The sequence below is a fragment of the Pelobates fuscus genome, chromosome 5 (assembly GCF_036172605.1).
Source record: "Pelobates fuscus isolate aPelFus1 chromosome 5, aPelFus1.pri, whole genome shotgun sequence".
Classification (NCBI taxonomy): Eukaryota; Metazoa; Chordata; class Amphibia; order Anura; family Pelobatidae; genus Pelobates; species Pelobates fuscus.
The window spans coordinates 295944715-295964206 of NC_086321.1; the positions used below are offsets into that span (position 1 = coordinate 295944715).

Sequence of the window (19492 nt, forward strand, 5' to 3'; positions counted from 1 at the left end):
TGTGGTATGGAGGTGCACAAGCTGCTCACGTCCATAGTGCACAAAAACATAACATTCTGTGTATCATCAAAATCAAGGAATTTTGTCAAGAAATCTGTTGTGTCACTAATGAAGAATCGGGTGTTTACTACACTGGGTTGCAACAGAGAATCTAAAAAAATAGATACTGGTTGAAAAACTGAGTCTGTCCCTGTAACTTGGTCATCTGGGTGGGTTGTTGAGATCTTTATGTACTTTCGGTAGCAAATAAAAAAGGGGTACAACAGGGTCATTTTTGATCAGGAACATTTTACGGTTTGTATCGATAATTCCTCATTCAGGTGTTTCATCAATGATTTTCATGATGTCCAGACTAATTTCTTTAATTGGGTCCCTAGATAATCTACAGTAGGTCTGTATATCTGTGAGTTGTCTCTTAATTTCTTGGTCATACTTGGAGGTGTCCATGACTATCAAGGCCCCGCACTTGTCGGCCAGATTGATAATCAGGGACACATCTACACGTAGCTCATTCAAAGTCAGTTTTTCTTGTCTTGTCGAATTTGATTGTCTGCTTTTAATTCTCCAATCAAGTTTATTGATATGCCTTTCCACCAATTTAATATAGGACTCAACCAAAATATTATTTTGCGGAAGGCTAAATGTACTCACCGTTGTACATCTGGTTCTATTCAGGGGCGGACTGACCGGTCGGGCACTTCGGACATGGTCCGAGGGCCCGGCCGGGAGGGGGGCCCGCCCGCCCCTTTAAATGCTGCAGCCGCCTGAGCGCTCTCTTAAGAGCGCTCAGGCGGCTGCAGCTTCTCACCTCCCCTCCCTTGTAGCGTGGCCGAGCTGCTGTGCGGTCCGCGGTGCCGGCCGGAGTGATAGGAAGGTGCACACTCAGTGGACCGCACAGCAGCTCGGCCACGCTACAAGGGAGGGGGTAAAAAGAGAGAGGGAGGGAGGGAGGGGGGGTTAAAAGAGAGAGGGAGGGGGGGGGTTAAAAGAGAGAGGGAGGGGGGGTTAAAAGAGAGAGGGAGGGGGGGTTAAAAGAGAGAGGGAGGGGGGTTAAAAGAGGGAGGGGGGTTAAAAGAGAGAGGGAGGGGGGTTAAAAGAGAGAGGGGGTTAAAAGAGAGAGGGGGGTTAAAAGAGAGGGGGGTTAAAAGAGAGGGGGGCTAAAAGAGAGAGGGAGGGGGGTTAAAAGAGAGAGGGAGGGGGTTAAAAGAGAGAGGGAGGGGGTTTAAAAGAGAGAGAAGGGGGTAAAAGAGAGAGAGGGGGTAAAAGAGAGAGGGGGGTTAAAAGAGAGAGGGGGTTAAAAGAGAGAGGGGGTTAAAAGAGAGAGGGGGGTTAAAAGAGAGAGGGAGGGGGGTTAAAAGAGAGAGGGAGGGGGGTTAAAAGAGAGAGGGGGTTAAAAGAGAGGGGGTAAAAGAGAGAGGGGGGTTAAAAGAGAGAGGGGGTTAAAAGAGAGAGGGGGGTTAAAAGAGAGAGGGAGGGGGGGTTAAAAGAGAGAGGGGGTTAAAAGAGAGGGGGTAAAAGAGAGAGGGGGGTTAAAAGAGAGAGGGGGGTTAAAAGAGAGAGGGGGGTTAAAAGAGAGAGGGGGTAAAAAGAGAGGGGGTAAAAAGAGAGAGGGGGTAAAAAGAGAGAGGGAGGGGGGTAAGAAGAGAGGGGGGTAAGAAGAGAGAGGGAGGGGGGTAAGAAGAGAGGGGGGTAAGAAGAGAGAGGGAGGGGGGGGTAAGGAGAGAGGGAGGGGTGGTAAGAAGAGAGAGGGAGGGGGGTAAGAAGAGAGGGGTGTAAGAAGAGAGGGGGGTAAGAAGAGAGAGGGAGGGGGGTAAGAAGAGAGGGGGGGTAAGAAGAGAGAGGGAGGGGGATAAGAGGAGGGAGGGGGGTAAGAAGAGAGGGAGGGGGGTAAGAAGAGAGGGAGGGGGTAAGAAGAGAGGGAGGGGGTAAGAAGAGGGGGAGGGGAGTAAGAAGAGAGAGAGGGGGTAAGAAGAGAGGGGGGAGTAAGAAGGGAGGGGGGAGTAAGAAGGGAGGGGGAGTAAGAAGGGGGTAAGAAGAGGGGGAGGGCAGAGTAAAAGAGGAAGGGGGGAGTAAGAAGAGGGGGAGGGGGGAGTAAGAAGAGGGGGGAGGGAAGAGTAAGAAGAGGGAAGAGGGGGGAGTAAGAAGAGAGGGAGGGGGGAGTAAGAAGAGAGGGAGGGGGGAGTAAGAAGAGGGGGAGAGTAAGAAGGGGGGTAAGAAGAGAGTGGGAATAAGAAGGGGGTAAGAAGAGGGGGAGTAAGAGGAGGGCAATTGCCCCCTTCCCTGTCCGCAGGCACCGTGCGGGCAGCCGGCAGGGGAGGGAGGAAGAGAGGACCCGGGAGTTCAGCCTGCAGCTCCTCTGGGTCCTTCTTGCGCGAGCACAGATCGTTGCCGCGGTTACCACAGCAACGTTACGGCTCTTGCGAGAGTAAACTCTAGCCCTGGAGCTACGGGCTAAAGTTCACTCTCAACACTGCGACCACCAGGTATTCCTGGTGGTCGCAGTGGTGAGAGTGAACTCTAGCCCAATAAACACACTGCCCCCACACACCATACACATTCACACACTGCCCCCCATACACACACATACACTGCCCACCCATACACACACAGCCCCCCATACTAACATTGCCACACACATACACAGCCCCCTCGTACACACATTGCCCCACACACCCTACACATTCACACACTACACCCCCTCACACACACTGAACCTTTCACACACACACACACACACACTGCACCCCTTACACATTGCACCACTGCTCCTATACCCTACTACAGCCTCATATCCCAGCAGACCCCAGGTAAGTTGTCAAACTGTTCTTAAACGGTTTGACTACTTACTCTAGGAGGGGGGCCCGGCCCTCCTGGCACCATAACGACTACACAGAGCAGTAGTGGTTATTGTGCATTGATTATTTCTTTAAATAATCTACGAGTGCCCCAGTAGCCAGCAAGCCAGCCAGCCCACAGGCCAGCCAGCCAGCCCACAGGCTGGCCAGTAGCCAGCCAGCCAGCCCACAGGCCACCAGTTAGGCTTAAAGCCAGCAAACCCACAGCCTGCCAACCGCAGCCAGCAAGCCACAGCCTGCCAGCCAGCAAGCCACAGCCTGTCAGCCGCAGCCAGCAAGCCAAACAGCCTGCCAGCCGCAGCCAGCAAGCCAAACAGCCTGCCAGCCGCTGCCAGCAAGCCAACAGCCTGCCGGCAGTAGCCAGCAAGCCCACAGCCTGCCAGCAAGCCCACAGCCTGCCAGCCGCAGCCAGTAAGCCCACAGCCATCCAGCAAACCCACAGACTACCAGCCAGCAACAGTAATTAAGGTAAGAGGAGCCAACTTGGCCTAGGTATCAGCGAGCTATGTTGTGATGCTATATTGTGAATAGGAACCAGAGTGTTGGAGAGACCCCCCTCCAGGCCCCATTAGACTCCATTGTAGTCTCTAATGGGACCTGGAGGAAATTATTTCTAACACACTCTCTAAAGGACACTGAGATAGCCTCTGCTAGAATGCTCCCCCCCTCCATGGTCCATTAGCCCTCAATTGTAGTCTCTACTGGGGCCTGGAGGCGACTGTTTCCAGCAGGGACACTGAGATGGCCTCTGTTAGAAAGACCCCCTTCCAAGCCTATTAGACTCCATTGTAGTCTCTAATAGGGCCTGGAGGGTATTCTTTCTAACACACTCTCTAAAGGACACTGAGATAGCCTCTGCTAGAAAGACCCCCCTCCATGGCCCATTAGCCCTCAATTGTAGTCTCTACTGGGGCCTTGAAGGGATTATTGCACTTTTGTTCCTTGTGTCTAAAGATTGTGTAGGGTGTGGCTGGAGGCGGTGCATGGAGGCGGGACTTGGGTGGCGCTTGCTGCGGAGTATGGGTGGGGCCTGTAAGGGGGCCCTTGATTTATTTTACCTGGGGGCCCTGAGGGTTCTCAGTCCGCCCCTGGTTCTATTGACCAGAGACTTTCCACATCAGAGGTGGGCATTGGCATAGGGCTACAATGAAAAAATTTCTTCAATCTAATAGTCATGTACACATTTTGCAGTTCAATATCTAGTGTTAATTTATTGCCTTCAAAGACTTCCACAAATGCCATACCTTTCTGTAGTACTCATTCCTGGGCACCCGATAGAACCTTAGATGAGATGTTGATGTCTAGTGTTTCTGTTGTCGAATGCGCCCTGGGTATCTCCGTGATGTTGGTCTTTATGTTCCCATTAGATTTTTTCCGTACAGGTTCCTGGGCAGCCGTTAAGGGCCGAAACGTCGGGGCTATCATTTCTCCTGCTCTTGGTTATTACACCACATCTCCCCCCTCTGTCAGCCCCTACATTGGCTTCCAGTTAGATATAGGGCTCAATTTAAGATTCTGGTGCTTGCTTCAAAGTCCCTCCATAAATGCTGCTCCAACCTACCTATCCTCCCTAATATACAAGTGTGTCCTGTTGAGGCCCCTACGCTCTGCCGAAGACCTACGTCTATTCTCTGTCCATACTCCCACATCTGATGCTTGTCTCCAAAATTTCTCCACGGCTGCACCTTTTCTGTGGAACTCCCTTCCTTTCTCCGTTAGACTTTCACCCAGTCTCCAGTCCTTCAAAAAATCTTTGAAAACACACTTCTTCAGGAAAGCATATAATTTGAACTGTAAGCGGGTTTTCATTCATACATCCCCCACCCTCATGACTCCTCTCCTGAAACTGTCAAAACTAACCTAATACTTTTCTAGCAACTTATTTCATTACCCCTACTTATACCCTTTGTGTCACTATACCCCACTCCCTCTAGCATGTAAGCTCATTGAGAAGGGCCCTCAACCCCTCTGTTCCTGTACGTCCATTTGTCTGGTTACAATTACGTGTCTGTTAGTCTACCCATTGTACAGCGCTACGGAATTTGTTGGCGCTATATAAATAATATAATAATAATAATAATAATATGGGTGTTTGTAGTTACTCTTAGCACTTTATTATTGCTAAGTAGTGGTTTTGGGACTATTGTTCTAACATATATTGCACTGTTTTATGCACTTTCTCTTCTGTCAAGTCTGTTTAATCCAGTATTGTATTGCATGAATAAACACATTTTTTTATGTGCAAACTCTGGTGTGTCTTGGGTTCTTTTCTGTTTTCCGGTGGGGGAACAGATTTTCCCTTAAGAAAACCCAGTATCCTTTGTACCACATTACTTATAACACATTCCATTTGAGCTTTTCCTGTAACCATATATGTGTTTATTTTTGTTTTGCCTTACTCGTGTTTCTAATTCAAGACTAGGTTAAACAGTTGTCTTGTGTGATTTTTGTTTCTGTGTTTTCTTGTGTCTCATATGGCTTTTGCATCTGCAATCCAGGTTTCTGAGTAACAATCCACTCCTTGTTTTGTTCCTGCATTGCCAGCTTTCTTGTTACCTTTGTCTTGTTTTTTCACTGACACGGGGTGTTGACTCTTGATGTAATCGGATATGTTATTCACCACTGCTCTCAATCCCACAGTGAATGGGATTTGTTCACTAACAGTGAACTGTAGTATGCAAAATATAGGACAAAATTGATTAGGAAAAAGATATGCTAAACATGCTGTAGACACTGATTGGTTGTTTTAGCTTGAATTTCGGGGTTCTGTTTTAGTTTATGACAACTCACTGTTCAATATTTTTGTTCTATTAAAGGAACATATATATTTTTTCTTATGTTAGAGTGCTCTCTGGAATATTTAGATTAAAATAGTTACATCAATAGTTTGTTTTTTGGTTTGTAATCCAAAGAGTTAACCATTCAGATGTTATTAGAGATTAACCCTCAAAATCCCAATATCCAGTTGGTTATTTTCACAGTGTCCTTGGTGATTAACCGGGTAAATTAGGGGTGCCCAAAAGATAGATCTCCCATGATGCTTCATCATACTAAAGACATGTAAAGCATCATGGCAGTTGTAGTTCTGCAACATCCAGGGATCTACTTTTTGGGCACCCCTGTGTTAACTACACATGTCCAGATGTTTGTACTGATATTTTCTGGTTATTTTAACCTTTCAGGGCTGGAGTGTAAATTCTATCACAAGGGGTCTATAGTCGTTGGATAGCCCACAAAACTTTCTGCAAATTATATTTTACAATGGACAGAGCAGTGAAAGCGTTAAAATGCTGTGGAATGCATTATGCAATGTTGCTTCCAGACACAAAATCCTATTGGTCAGTTTAACTATAGAGCTGCATTCTACTAAGCACGGTGTGTGACTCGGCTTACCTTACACACAAAACACTACACAACCCTTCCTGGATCTACGGAGCTCAGAGCCAAACATGGGCTCAGTAAAGGGGTGGATCTGTGTGGTACTGGTGGGAATTCTGGGATATCTATGCATGGACAGTTTCGACCCTGGTAAGACTCCAAATCTTTACAATTGAAAACAAAGCACACCATATCTTCATTGAAATTAGGAAAGATTGTTTCTTTTTTTTTTTTTTATAATAACATAAGGGGACATAAAATGATTACAGTATTTATGGGGCTACACACATGTTACTATGTAATAATTACTGTTTCTCCATCCTACATTGGTGACTTTTCTTACTCGTTTACTTTACAAACTTGCAAGAGTAATCCATCTTCCCAGCAATTTTTTGTTTATTCCTTTCTGATTTTCTTTTGCTGTTTTTTCCTGATGTTTTCACTGTTCATGACATTTACAAAATTAAAACATAAAAATAGTAATATCAAAAGGGAAAAAAGTTAATTTTCAATGTTTTTTTTTATGCTTTAAACAAAAAGGAAGAACGAGTTAATTAACTGCTTACCTGTCACCTAACTTGCCAATCTCATATTGGTGGTTGCACTTATTGTTTACACATTGGAAATAATACATTTAAGAACCAAAATGGGAAAATAAAATGACAGAAGAGATGCAAGAAATTTATCGGCACAAATAAGGGATAATTCGGCACAAATACTAAGCACAAAAAAAACATAAAAAGTGAACATAGCACTTTTTATATATAGTCTGCACTGTTTCTAAATGTCACTTGTCAGATGCTCTTCTGCCATATTGAAAAAGGCACCCAGATTTCTTAATCTCAATGGAGTTGTCTGGGTCAGTGACGGGAACTACCTCCAGTGCAACTACATGGCACCTGCTGGTTTTGGGGGCCCATCAGGTAACCATCTATTTAGGACCGCCTGATAGGCAGGCCCTTATAATATTGACAGGCAGTGCTGGGAGAAAGTGAGAGTCTGTCACTTCCTCATAGTTTACAGACCGCACAAAGGAGGCACAGAAAGGACAGGAGAGCACTGCAGATAGCATCAGACTCCCATCATTCTCAAACAGCCCAGGAAGCCAACCTTCTCCACCCATATTGTATGAAAGTAGGGGGTTGGCTTTTTCTCATGCTAGATCTCTTCAGCAGAGCTCTGCGCATGGTATGCCCTGGAAGAGCATTGAACCAACATGCTCACTTTGTGATGGGGCGTGCTTGTCATTGGTGATGACAACACAAACCCTATCTGGCCTCGCCCCCTTTTTAGTGTGCCGCTGTAATAAAAAAATGTTTGGCCGAATTTTCTTCCCAGTCCGGCCCTGCATAAAACCCTAAGTATGGGCAGATGGTACATCCCCAGCTGGTAGCGCATCATGGGAGATATACGACAGATAGGAATCTACCTTTTTGCCGTCCTTGAGTTGGGAAGAGGGGGGAATTTTTTGAACCAGGACCCTCTCTATATTAGTTCCGCCACTGGTCTGGGTGCCATACCCCCCCTCATTTTAACCCTTCAGTGTAAAACCTTACATTGCAGAGTTTAAATGCCTCTAGTGGCTGTCACACTGACCCACAAAAGCTACTTCTGAAGAAATAGCCAAGTAAAACTTGGCAAGTTCTACCAGGTGATCTCATTAAGACCATCTGATTGATTTATGGCGGCGTCTTGCAGTGTGCATGCACACTATCCTCACAATGCTTTCCTAAGGGTCTTGATGATCTCAACCAAGGAGACGAGGCCATCTGTGGACAGAGCAGTTTTCCTCTTGGGGGTGGTCACCTAAACAATGACTAGTACACGATAGTGTTAGGAATACACTCGTTTTTATTCCAAATGCCATAGTGTTCCTTTAAGAGAATTTAAGTAAACAATAATAATAAAAATATGTTTATGTGTTGAGACAAATGTGTGGAGCTAAGTATTTTCTTTTAGATATTAAAAAAACCAAAACTGTACTGTGATTAATGTTTTGAAATCCTATCATTTTCTGTCACAGAAAGCATTGCCAATGCCAGGGTACTAGTCACTGGGGCAAGCACAGGCATCGGAGAGGAGATAGCGTATCACTATGCAAAGGCAGGAGCCCAGCTGGTTATAACAGCAAGGAGGGAACAAGCACTGCAAAAGGCAAGTAACCACATACATTATAAAAGCTGTACAAAATGTATCCTGAGAACAACGCACAATCTAAAAAAAAAAAATGGCTGAAGATTGTGTGACTTGAGATCTTGACTTTACCTCCTTCATGATGACCTAGTCCCTTATTTTTCTCCCATTATTTAATTTAATTATTATTATTCTCCCTCTTACTCGTTAATTCTGAATACCCCTAACATATGGCATGGTATGTTATTTGGTTGTTAATGAGTTCACAGTCAGTTCTCTACAACAAAGCAACAATATGAATATATTATTATTATTATTGCCATTTATATAGCACAAGCGTATTCTGCAGCACTTTACCATTTTATAAAAAGGGATAATTCAATAAATAAGGGGTTGCCACGGCAGGGCAAAGAAGAGAGGTGAAGGTATCCAAGAGATGCAAGGGTTTGTGGGAGCATATAAACTAATGAGAGAGGAAAAGTATTACTGTTTAGCAAGGGTGAGGGCTACACTGTATGAACGCAGGATGAATTTAAAATGGAGAAAGTCTGACAAGGTGTGAAACTCCCTCCAGTAGCGTTCGGTTGAACGGGAGAATCTCTGCAGGTAGCATGTTGCCTTAGTGTGCCACTATTGGAGACATATCCTCCTTGAGGTGTATATTTGGGGCAGGGCTGCAGCGCCCAGAGCAGTGGTGAAGATAGCATTATATGAGGAGATAGCCAGAGAGGGACAGAAAAAAAGTGGATGAGAGTTGAGAACGGACATCAGTTGAGAGTTGCTGGAGGTCGAGTTCAACTCGTTCAAGTATTACCTATCTTTACCGACAGCTTTCTATATGCCTGACCACCTGGGGGAAATGGTACTGCAATCCGGTTGCTTTAAAAAGTGCTCTACTAACATAAGCAAGATAGTTTTTTTAAGTAACTAAGAGAGTTTGCTATAAATATTTAAATGTTTTTTTTTTTTTAGAAATTAGTAAATACAGATAACAGTTCTAGCCACAACAAATTTAGCCCATTCTCACAACACCAACTTATTCACTGCAGGTGAAGGCCAAATGCCTGGAACTTGGAGCAAAGAATGTGTCCCTGATTATTGCAGATATGGGAGAGCCTGTGGATCGGGAACAAATATTGGAGAAGGCTGTTACTGTGCTGGGTGAGTATTAAATCTATTAAAGCGAGTAAGGTATACCAATTTAGATTAAATACCATGGAGCATATTTTTTTTTACAGTGCATATAAAGAGGGAGAGATTCTTATAAAGAGGGAGAGATCCAATAGGACGGACATCCCAATTCCTTCCCCTATGGTCAAGTCAGGCCACTCGTGTTTGGGCTTGTTTAGAAGATTGCGCTTGTCACATTCCAAATATAACAAAATGAGGCTTAATTATTATTCTGTGGGGTAAATATAAATGTTTCTCTTTGGATATAATACTGGAACGAGGCTAATGGCTATTAGCATATGAAAAGAGATTGTCTCATCAATTACAAGGTACATTCCAAATGAATGAAGAGACATTCAGACTTTTTCCAAGTGTAGAACCTCACACCTTGCAGAGCCTTGATTAATTCAGATCCACATTGTAAAACCCTTTTCACATCCCTATGTCATTCAAACTACCCTTCTGTCATCTGACCTTGGTGGGGGGGTACCAGCTTCAAAAGATCTAACCTCTTTTGACCTCCATACAATGAAATTAACCCCTTTTGACATTTACAATACCATCTCTGCCAGGCCGGTAGGTCCTTAGTGCATTACACAAATTACATTAAAGGACAATATTCCATAGTGCAATAATAAATTATGCACGCTTGCCGTGACAATATTTATTTTGTTATTCAGTTGCTCCCTTCTCATGCCTACCCCCAACACACAATAAAGGCACCAACACATCCACACACTGCACCCCTCAGAAACACTGGATCCCCTACACACCTTAGTTTCCCCATAGAGACACACACAGACAACATCCTTGACACAGAGAGTATATTCCTGACACACACAGTGCATCTTATATACACACTATGAATTCCTTACAAACTCACTAGATACCCTACAGACACACACTGCACCACTTACACACACAGTACATTTCATACTCACTAAGCACACCTTATGCACATACTAGATCGCCTAAACACACATTCTCTACAGCCCCTATACAAGCACTTCATCTCCCTATATACACATACACTACAGCCACTATGCACACACTTGCTACTGCCCCTATACACTCTCTACAGCATACAGACATGCACACACAAGACAACTTCAACAAATGTATTTACACAATACACCACACCACAAACAGCTCACTCTACACACACACAATACCACAATTAGCCACAAAATGCATGCACTGTACTCACACGTGGCAATTTAGTCCTCTGGTATCCCACTTATGGAGACACCAGAGACAAGTCCCAAGCAAACATAGCGCTACACATTACACACATCTTTTTCCCATGGAAGAGCTCTTTAACAGGGCTCTGTGCATGGGCTGCCCTGAAAGAGAATTGAACTAACATGCTCACTTTGAGGGGATGTGCTTGTCATTGGGGATGACATAACGTGCCCCTTCTCTGGCTCCGCCCTCTACCAGTAGGCCTCTCTAATTAGAAAATGAATTTCTTTCCCAGTCCGGCCCTGCATCTGTGGTACTATTGCAAAAACATAGGAGGCAGTGTAGGTTGGGAGGGAAGAAAGGAAAAGACACAGAAAATGGGGAGAAGGAACATTTAAAAAAAAAAATGAAGGTAGATTTAAAAAAAAAAAATACATAGTATTAATACATAGTAACTAATTGTAATGTTAGCAACATTTCATTTTAAAGATGCATATTGTTACCTGGTGAACTTTGTTCTCAACAGAGATTAAGCAAATCTATCTACATTCTAGCACACAGGTTGTTTTGTCTAAAGTCTAACTATGCTGCTATATCTAACTAGGAAGAAGTTTATTAATAAAAGGGATATCTAACCAAGTATATGGCCAGTATTGATGTTGCGAAAGACTGATTCTCATCTATTGGGAGATACAAACGATTGCCGTATGATGCAAGCCTAGTTGAAAATGTTGAAGAAGTTTAAGAAGTGACCTATGAGCAAAATTTATGGAGAATGCAATGTTTACATGACACATTTCAAGAAGTGAAATATCCCACACACAAACAACACTGATATATACATCAGAGTCAACACTATATAAGTGTGTAATAAAGATGTGCTTAAGGATAGTTTTTAATACAGTTCATTAGTACACTGATTACAAATTGGAAATATTCTTGTACACCCATGCCACAATCAATTACTTGCCACTGCTTAAATGAACATGCATCACTTGACAATTATTTTTTTTAAACCATCAAGCAAACACTTTTAAACAAATCTACAAACTAAAATACATCAATATTGTGACTGTGTGATGCTGCCTGTGACCGTGTGTGTGTGTGACTGTATATGTGACTGCCTGTAACTGTGTGCGTGACTGTCTGGCTACAACTGTGTGTGACTGCTTGTAGCTGACTGTGTGTGACTGAATGTGACTGTATGTCTGACTGTCTGCATGTGACTGTGTGTGTGTGTAACTGTTTGCCTGTAACTGTGTGTGACTGTATGCCTGTAACTGTGTGTGTGACTATCTGCCTGTAACTGGGTGTGTGGGGTGCAGGGGTTTGCAGGAGATGGGAAAGACAGGGGTTTTGTAGAAGGAACTGACAGGGGGTTTTAACAAAGTTTACAAATTTGTGCAATACATAAAAAAATAAACATGTAAAAAAAAAAAAAAAAATTCAGGTGTTTTTTTCTCTCCATTTTTTGGAGTGGGGCAGGGGGTGCCAAACACAGGACTCACCCCATGTGCCAGATGCTCTAGATACGTCCCTACTATTTTGGCTCACTTTTGCTATATGAATTAACATTCTCAGCCAATCACTTAGTTTTCCCATAAGAAATCAATGTATGTCTATGGGGAAAGCACACTGTGCAGCACTGACCAAGGAAGCACCTCTAATGACTGTCTGAAGAGTGGCCATTAAAGGTGTTCCTAGACTGTAATGTAAACACTGCCTTTTTTTCTGAAAAGGCAGTGTTTACATTAAAAAGTCTGTAGGTACAGGCTATACTCACCAGAACAATTACATTAAGTTGTAGTTGTTCTGGTGACTATAGTGTCCCTTTAACACTTCAAATAGTAATGGAGCCCTCACAAGTTCTATATTATTGAAAATATATACACAAAAAGCTGGTAATACAGAACATTTTAAAATAAACAATCACATATTCCAATATGATATTTTATCTCTCTGCAGGAGGTCTAGATTATCTGGTGTTAAATCACATTGGTTATACCCCATTTCAGATGTGGGAAGGAGATGTGAGTCATGCTCGCTGGTTAATGGAGGTATGTGTGCAGGGCCGGTGCAAGGATTTTTGGCTACACAGGCGAAGATGCATTTTGCCACACCATTCCTCTCTACCCCAAAAATGCATCTTCACCGGTGTCTCATAAACCCCATTTTTAATTTCTTACCCCCTTTAGTGTATTGTATCCCCTGTTTAGTCTGTCTTATACTCCCTTGGCATGTCTCATGCAACCCTCTTCTTTCCCGCAGCCCTTTTCTGTGTGTCTCTCCCCACAGCCCATTTTGTCACATCCCTTCCCTACCCACCAGGGCCCTTTGTGTGTCTTTTTCCACCCAAGCTTTATAGACATAGATATATAGCAACACACACAACCATACAGGCACACTGTCACAGAGATATGCAGGCACAAAATGAAACACAGTCATACAAACACAGACATACATAGACACTATCATATAGAGAAATACAGACACGGTTATACAGAGATATACAAACATATATATACAGACAGGGCTCGAGTCCTGCAGGAACGCATGGGAACGGCGTTCCTGCACTTTTTCCAAAGCAGGAACGCCGTTCCCAGTCCTGCAGGACCTGCCCTGCTAACTGCACACAGGGGCCATCACACGCGGCGTTCTTCTCCAGCTCTCTCAGCTTCAAATCTCGCGAGACCCGCAGCTGTAAGAGCGTTGCCACGGGTTACCATGGCAACGCTCCGCACAGGCGAGTCTCGCGAGAGTTGAAGCTGAGAGAGCTGGAGAAGAACGCCGCGTGTGATGGCCCCTGTGTGCAGCGGCTGCTACCCTCCACCGGACCACCAGGCGATCTCCCCCCTCCCTGACAAGGTAAGAAGCAGGGAGGGGGGAGTAAAGTAAAAAAAAAAAAAAAACACATAAAAGTTAAAAAGCAAATGCATCCCCCCCATCATCCAGCACACACACACATAATCCAGCACACACACACATAATCCAGCACACACACACATCATCCAGCACACACACATAATCCAGCACACACACACACATAATCCAGCACACACACACATAATCCAGCACACACACACACACAATCCAGTACACACACATACACATAATCCAGTACACACACACATAATCCAGTACACACACACACACACACATAATCCAGTACACACACACACACATAATCCAGCACACACACACATAATCCAGCACACACACATAATCCAGCACACACACACACACATAATCCAGCACACACACACACACAATCCAGTACACACACATACACATAATCCAGTACACACACACATAATCCAGTACACACACACACACACACACACATAATCCAGTACACACACACACACATAATCCAGTACACACACACACACACACACACATAATCCAGTACACACACACATAATCCAGCACACACACACATAATCCAGCACACACACACACATAATCCAGTACACACACACATAATCCAGTACACACACACACACACATCATCCAGCACACACACACACACACAATCCAGTACACACACACATAATCCAGTACACACACACATAATCCAGCACACACACACACATAATCCAGCACACACACACATAATCCAGCACACACACACACATAATCCAGCGCACACACACACACATAATCCAGCACACACACACACACACATAATCCAGTACACACACACACATAATCCAGCACACACACACACACATAATCCAGCACACACACACACATAATCCAGCACACACACACACACATAATCCAGTACACACACACATAATCCAGTACACACACACACATAATCCAGTACACACACACACACACACATCATCCAGCACACACACACACATAATCCAGTACACACACACACATAATCCAGTACACACACACACACACATAATCCAGTACACACACACACATAATCCAGCACACACACACATCATCCAGCACACACACACACACATCATCCAGCACACACACACTCATCATCCAGCGCACACACACACATAATCCAGCACACACACACATAATCCAGCACACACACATAATCCAGGACACACACACATAATCCAGCACACACACACATCATCCAGCACACACACACACACAATCATCCAGCACCCAAACACACACATAATCCAGCACACACACTGCATTCATTATACACAATCTGCACTTACTACAAACACACTACATTCATTATACACACTCTGCACTCATTACAAACACACTAAATTCACTGTACACACTGCACTCACTACACACACTACATTCACTATACACACTCTGCATTCATTATACACACTCTGCACTCAATACACACTACATTCACTATACACACTCTGCATTCACTACAAACACACTACATACACTGCATTCACTACAAACACACTACATACACTGCATTCATTATACACAATCTGCACTCACTACAAACACACTACATTCATTATACACACTCTGCACTCACTACAAACACACTACATTCATTATACACACTCTGCACTCACTACAAACACACTACATTCATTATACACACTGCACTCACTACAAACACACTACATTCACTATACACACTTTGCACTCACTACACACTATGTTCATTATACACACTGCACTCACTACACACACACTACATTCATTATACACATTCTGCACTCACTGCAAACACACTACATTTATTATACACACTGCACTCACTACAAACACTTCATTATACATACTCTGCTCTCACCACAAACACACTACATTTATTATACACAATCCGCACTCACTACAAACACACTGCATTCATTATACACACTCTACACTTACTACAAATACACTACATTCATTATACACACCCTACACTTACTACAAACACACTACATTCATTATACACACACTGCACTCACAACAAACACACTACATTCATTATACACACCCTGCACTCACTACAAACACACTAAATTTATTATACACACTGCACTCACTACAAACACACTACATTCATTATACACACTGCACTCACTACAAACACACTACATTCATTATCCATACTCTGCATTCACTACAAACACACTACATTCATTATACACACCCTGCACTGCACTATATGCATAGGAGTGCAATTTTTTTTAAGGCGGGGGGGGGGGGGGGGGGGAAGGAGGCGGAATCTTGGGTGAGTTCCCACACTTTTTTCCCCAGGACTTGACCCCTGTATACAGACATAGACGCAGTCATACAGAGACATAAAGACGCAGTCATATAGAGACATAAAGATGCTGGCATACAGTGACATACAGAACAAGGCACACAGAGACATATGAACAAAGTCATACAGAGACATACAGGCATGCAGAGACATGCATACACAGAAATATAGTCACACAGAGATATATAGAACAAGGCATACAGAGATATTTAGACACAGTCATATAGAGACATACAGACACAGGCATACATACACAGTCATACACAGACATATAGTCATACAGAGACATACAGACACAGGCATACAGAGCAGGGGCAGATCCAGAACCTAATGTCAGGAGGGGAACTGGTAGTGGGTTGTAGTGGGAGAGGGCAGGGGTTGTAGTAGGGGGCTATGGGCTGTAATGGGGGAGGGCAGGGGCTGTCATGGGGAGGGCAAGGGCTGTAGTTGAAGGTTAGGGGCTCTAATTGGGGAATAGGGGCTGTAGAAGTGAGTTAGGGACTGAAGTAGGTTGATGATAGTAAGGTGCTGCGTGTGAGGGAATAGAGGCTGTAGTGGAATGGATGTTAGGGACTGTAAAGGGGTGCACAGGTGTTGTAGAAGGGGGGACAGGGCTTGTAAAGGGGGGACAGGGCTTGTAAAGGGGGGCAGGGGCTGTAGAGGGGGGACAGGGGCTGTAGAGGGGGGGACATTGGCAGCAGGGGGAGGCAGGTGCAGCATAGGGGGGTACATGGGCAGCATGGTGGGAACAGGGTCTGTAGAGGGGAGGACAGGAGCAGTATAACGCAGGCAGGGTCTGTAGAGGGGGGTTAGGGGCTGTAGAGGGGGGGCAGGGTCAGTATAATGGAGGGGCTGTTTTTTTTTAAAAAAACATTTTGACTAAAAAAAAAAAAAAAAAAACCAATCTAAACGGTATCCCCCCCTCCCTGATGCTTACCTTGGGCCTGAGAGGGGGGGGATCTTACCCCTGGTGATCAGGTGGGATGGGCCAGACAGGAGCTGGAGGCAGGAGATTCACTAAAGACCGCTGGGTAGTCTGGGAGCAGTGGAAGTCATGCCCCCCATAGACATAGAATACATAGACGCCTCATTCTGTGCTGAGCGGCGAGGAATGCGGCAGCCATCTTGGACTGGTCGCCACTCTACTGAAGCTATTGAAGAACACTTGGAAAGCCCATCTCACTAACGGTAAGTGAAGGAATTAATACCCCTATCCCTTAATATCCCTACCCCTTAATACCCCTACCCCTTAGTACCCCTACCCCATGTCATTAATGCCCCTAACCTTAATCCTTAATACCCCTACACTCACAGTGTTAATACCCCTATCCCAGCACACATAGTGCTTAATACCCCTACCCCAGCACAGGGGTATTAACACTGTAGGGGTAGCGGTATTAACACCATAGGGGTAGGGGTATTAAGGACTAGGGATAGGGGTATTAACACTGTGTGTGTAGGGGTATTAAGGATTAGGGGTAGGGGCATTAATGACATGGGATAGGGGTATTAAGGGGTAGGGGTATTAAGTGCCCCAAGTCCTTCACTTACCTTTAGTGAGATGGGCTTTCCAAGTGTTCAATAGCTTCAGTAGAGCGGCGACCGGTCCAAGATGGCTGCCGCATTCCTCGACGCTCAGCACAGAATTCCATAGACGTGCGGCGTCTATGTATTCTATGTCTATGATGCCCCCTCTTCTGACATCATCAGAGGAGGCCGGCTGACTTTACTTACAGTTTCCTGCTCTGTGCTGGCTGCAGGGAGAGCGAGGTGATTCAGATTTTTTTGCGACCCCTGCTCTGACGCCCTAAGGCCGCCTGTGCCGCCTTATGGACGTGCCGGCCCTGTATGTGTGCTGTGTGCTTTCTCTTCTGGTAAAGATATCTTCAGATGCTCACAAGCCACTTATATACAGTTAAGTCCAGAAATATTTGGACAGTGAAAGAAGTTTTGTTTTTGTCTGTTTACCAAAATAAATTCAAGTTACAGTTAAATAATGAATATGAACTAAGGTGCAGTCTCTCAGCTCTAGTTTGAGGGTATTCACATCCAAATTGAAGGAAGGGTTTGGGAATTAGAGCTCTTTAACCCCTTAGTGACCAGACTGTTTTTCAATTTTCTTACCGTTTGGGACCAGGGCTCTTTTTACATGACATGCGCACAGTCGATTATTCGGCAGGTGCGCTGTTTACCCCAAACCCCCCAATAACTTACAGACACCGTATTTCTGTTGGAATAAAAAAGTCCACAGCTTTATTTATTATTACAAACAAGGTAACAAATTGGGGTCATTGCCACAAAAGTAAATATACCTCCACCCCCCACCGTACATAAATTACCCCCGGCAATGACCCCGCCAATAACAATAAATAACATTATAAATAACCAATAACACATAACATATGGCCTACCAAAGAGGCCCCATATCCATAACTTTTTAAACTGTAGGGGTGTACCGAGACCCCCCTACACCACCTGGTTCGGAGCCACCGATGAGCTCGAACCCACAAACCATTTCACACTCCAGTTTAATCCAGCCTAACCAATTTATACTCCTCCTACCTTCCAATTACCCAAGCCCTATCCCGCCGCTGTGACCAAACGGGAACTCCAAAACAACAGGGAGGGTGGGAGGGACAATTACCAGGTAAGTGTCAGTTTAGTTAAAATGTCCCTTAGTCATAAAATGGCCGCTTAATATACTCCTATAGTCCAACCCCCATTTACCAATAACCACACCCCTTTAACTGGTTACTCCCCTGCCTACTCCTGGCTCTGTCAAGGCCCACTCCCCTGACTGCGCTGTTCCATGGGCTACATGACATGCGCACAGTCGATTATTCGGCAGGTGCGCTGTTTACCCCAAACCCCCCAATAACTTACAGACACCGTATTTCTGTTGGAATAAAAAAGTCCACAGCTTTATTTATTATTACAAACAAGGTAACAAATTGGGGTCATTGCCACAAAAGTAAATATACCTCCACCCCCCACCGTACATAAATTACCCCCGGCAATGACCCCGCCAATAACAATAAATAACATTATAAATAACCAATAACACATAACATATGGCCTACCAAAGAGGCCCCATATCCATAACTTTTTAAACTGTAGGGGTGTACCGAGACCCCCCTACACCACCTGGTTCGGAGCCACCGATGAGCTCGAACCCACAAACCATTTCACACTCCAGTTTAATCCAGCCTAACCAATTTATACTCCTCCTACCTTCCAATTACCCAAGCCCTATCCCGCCATAGCAAGAGACTTGACCCCTTAATGTCTCGAGCGACCCCCACCACACATAAATAGGGCTTTGGAAATACCCTCCTGGAATCCTAAGTTTAGTAGATCACACCCCACATCAGACAGGTGCACACCATCCCGCCTAAAATAACCGGGCAACCCGCCCTCCAATTCAAAGTGCCTCACTGGGACCCCCCCTAGTCTCCTAATAAAGACAGACATGGCCTTATTTACTTTACCACGGCAACGTGCCACAGCCGCCGGGTCCCTGGCATGCCTCCAGTTCAACCGCGGCACCATTTCAGACCAAACT

The 19492-nt window shown here is 44.6% G+C and overlaps 1 protein-coding gene across 1 annotated transcript in view; it reads left to right on the forward strand.

The window, feature by feature from the left end:
- Positions 1–6217: 6217 nt before the first annotated feature.
- HSD11B1L (hydroxysteroid 11-beta dehydrogenase 1 like) overlaps positions 6218–19492 on the forward strand; it is a 28673-nt gene continuing 15398 nt past the window's right edge. The window contains exons 1-4 of the mRNA XM_063455467.1: positions 6218–6383; positions 8257–8387; positions 9416–9527; positions 12684–12775. Of these exons, the coding sequence (XP_063311537.1) occupies positions 6305–6383; positions 8257–8387; positions 9416–9527; positions 12684–12775 (414 nt within the window). The 5' untranslated portion in view covers positions 6218–6304. The remainder of the gene's footprint in view (positions 6384–8256; positions 8388–9415; positions 9528–12683; positions 12776–19492) is intronic.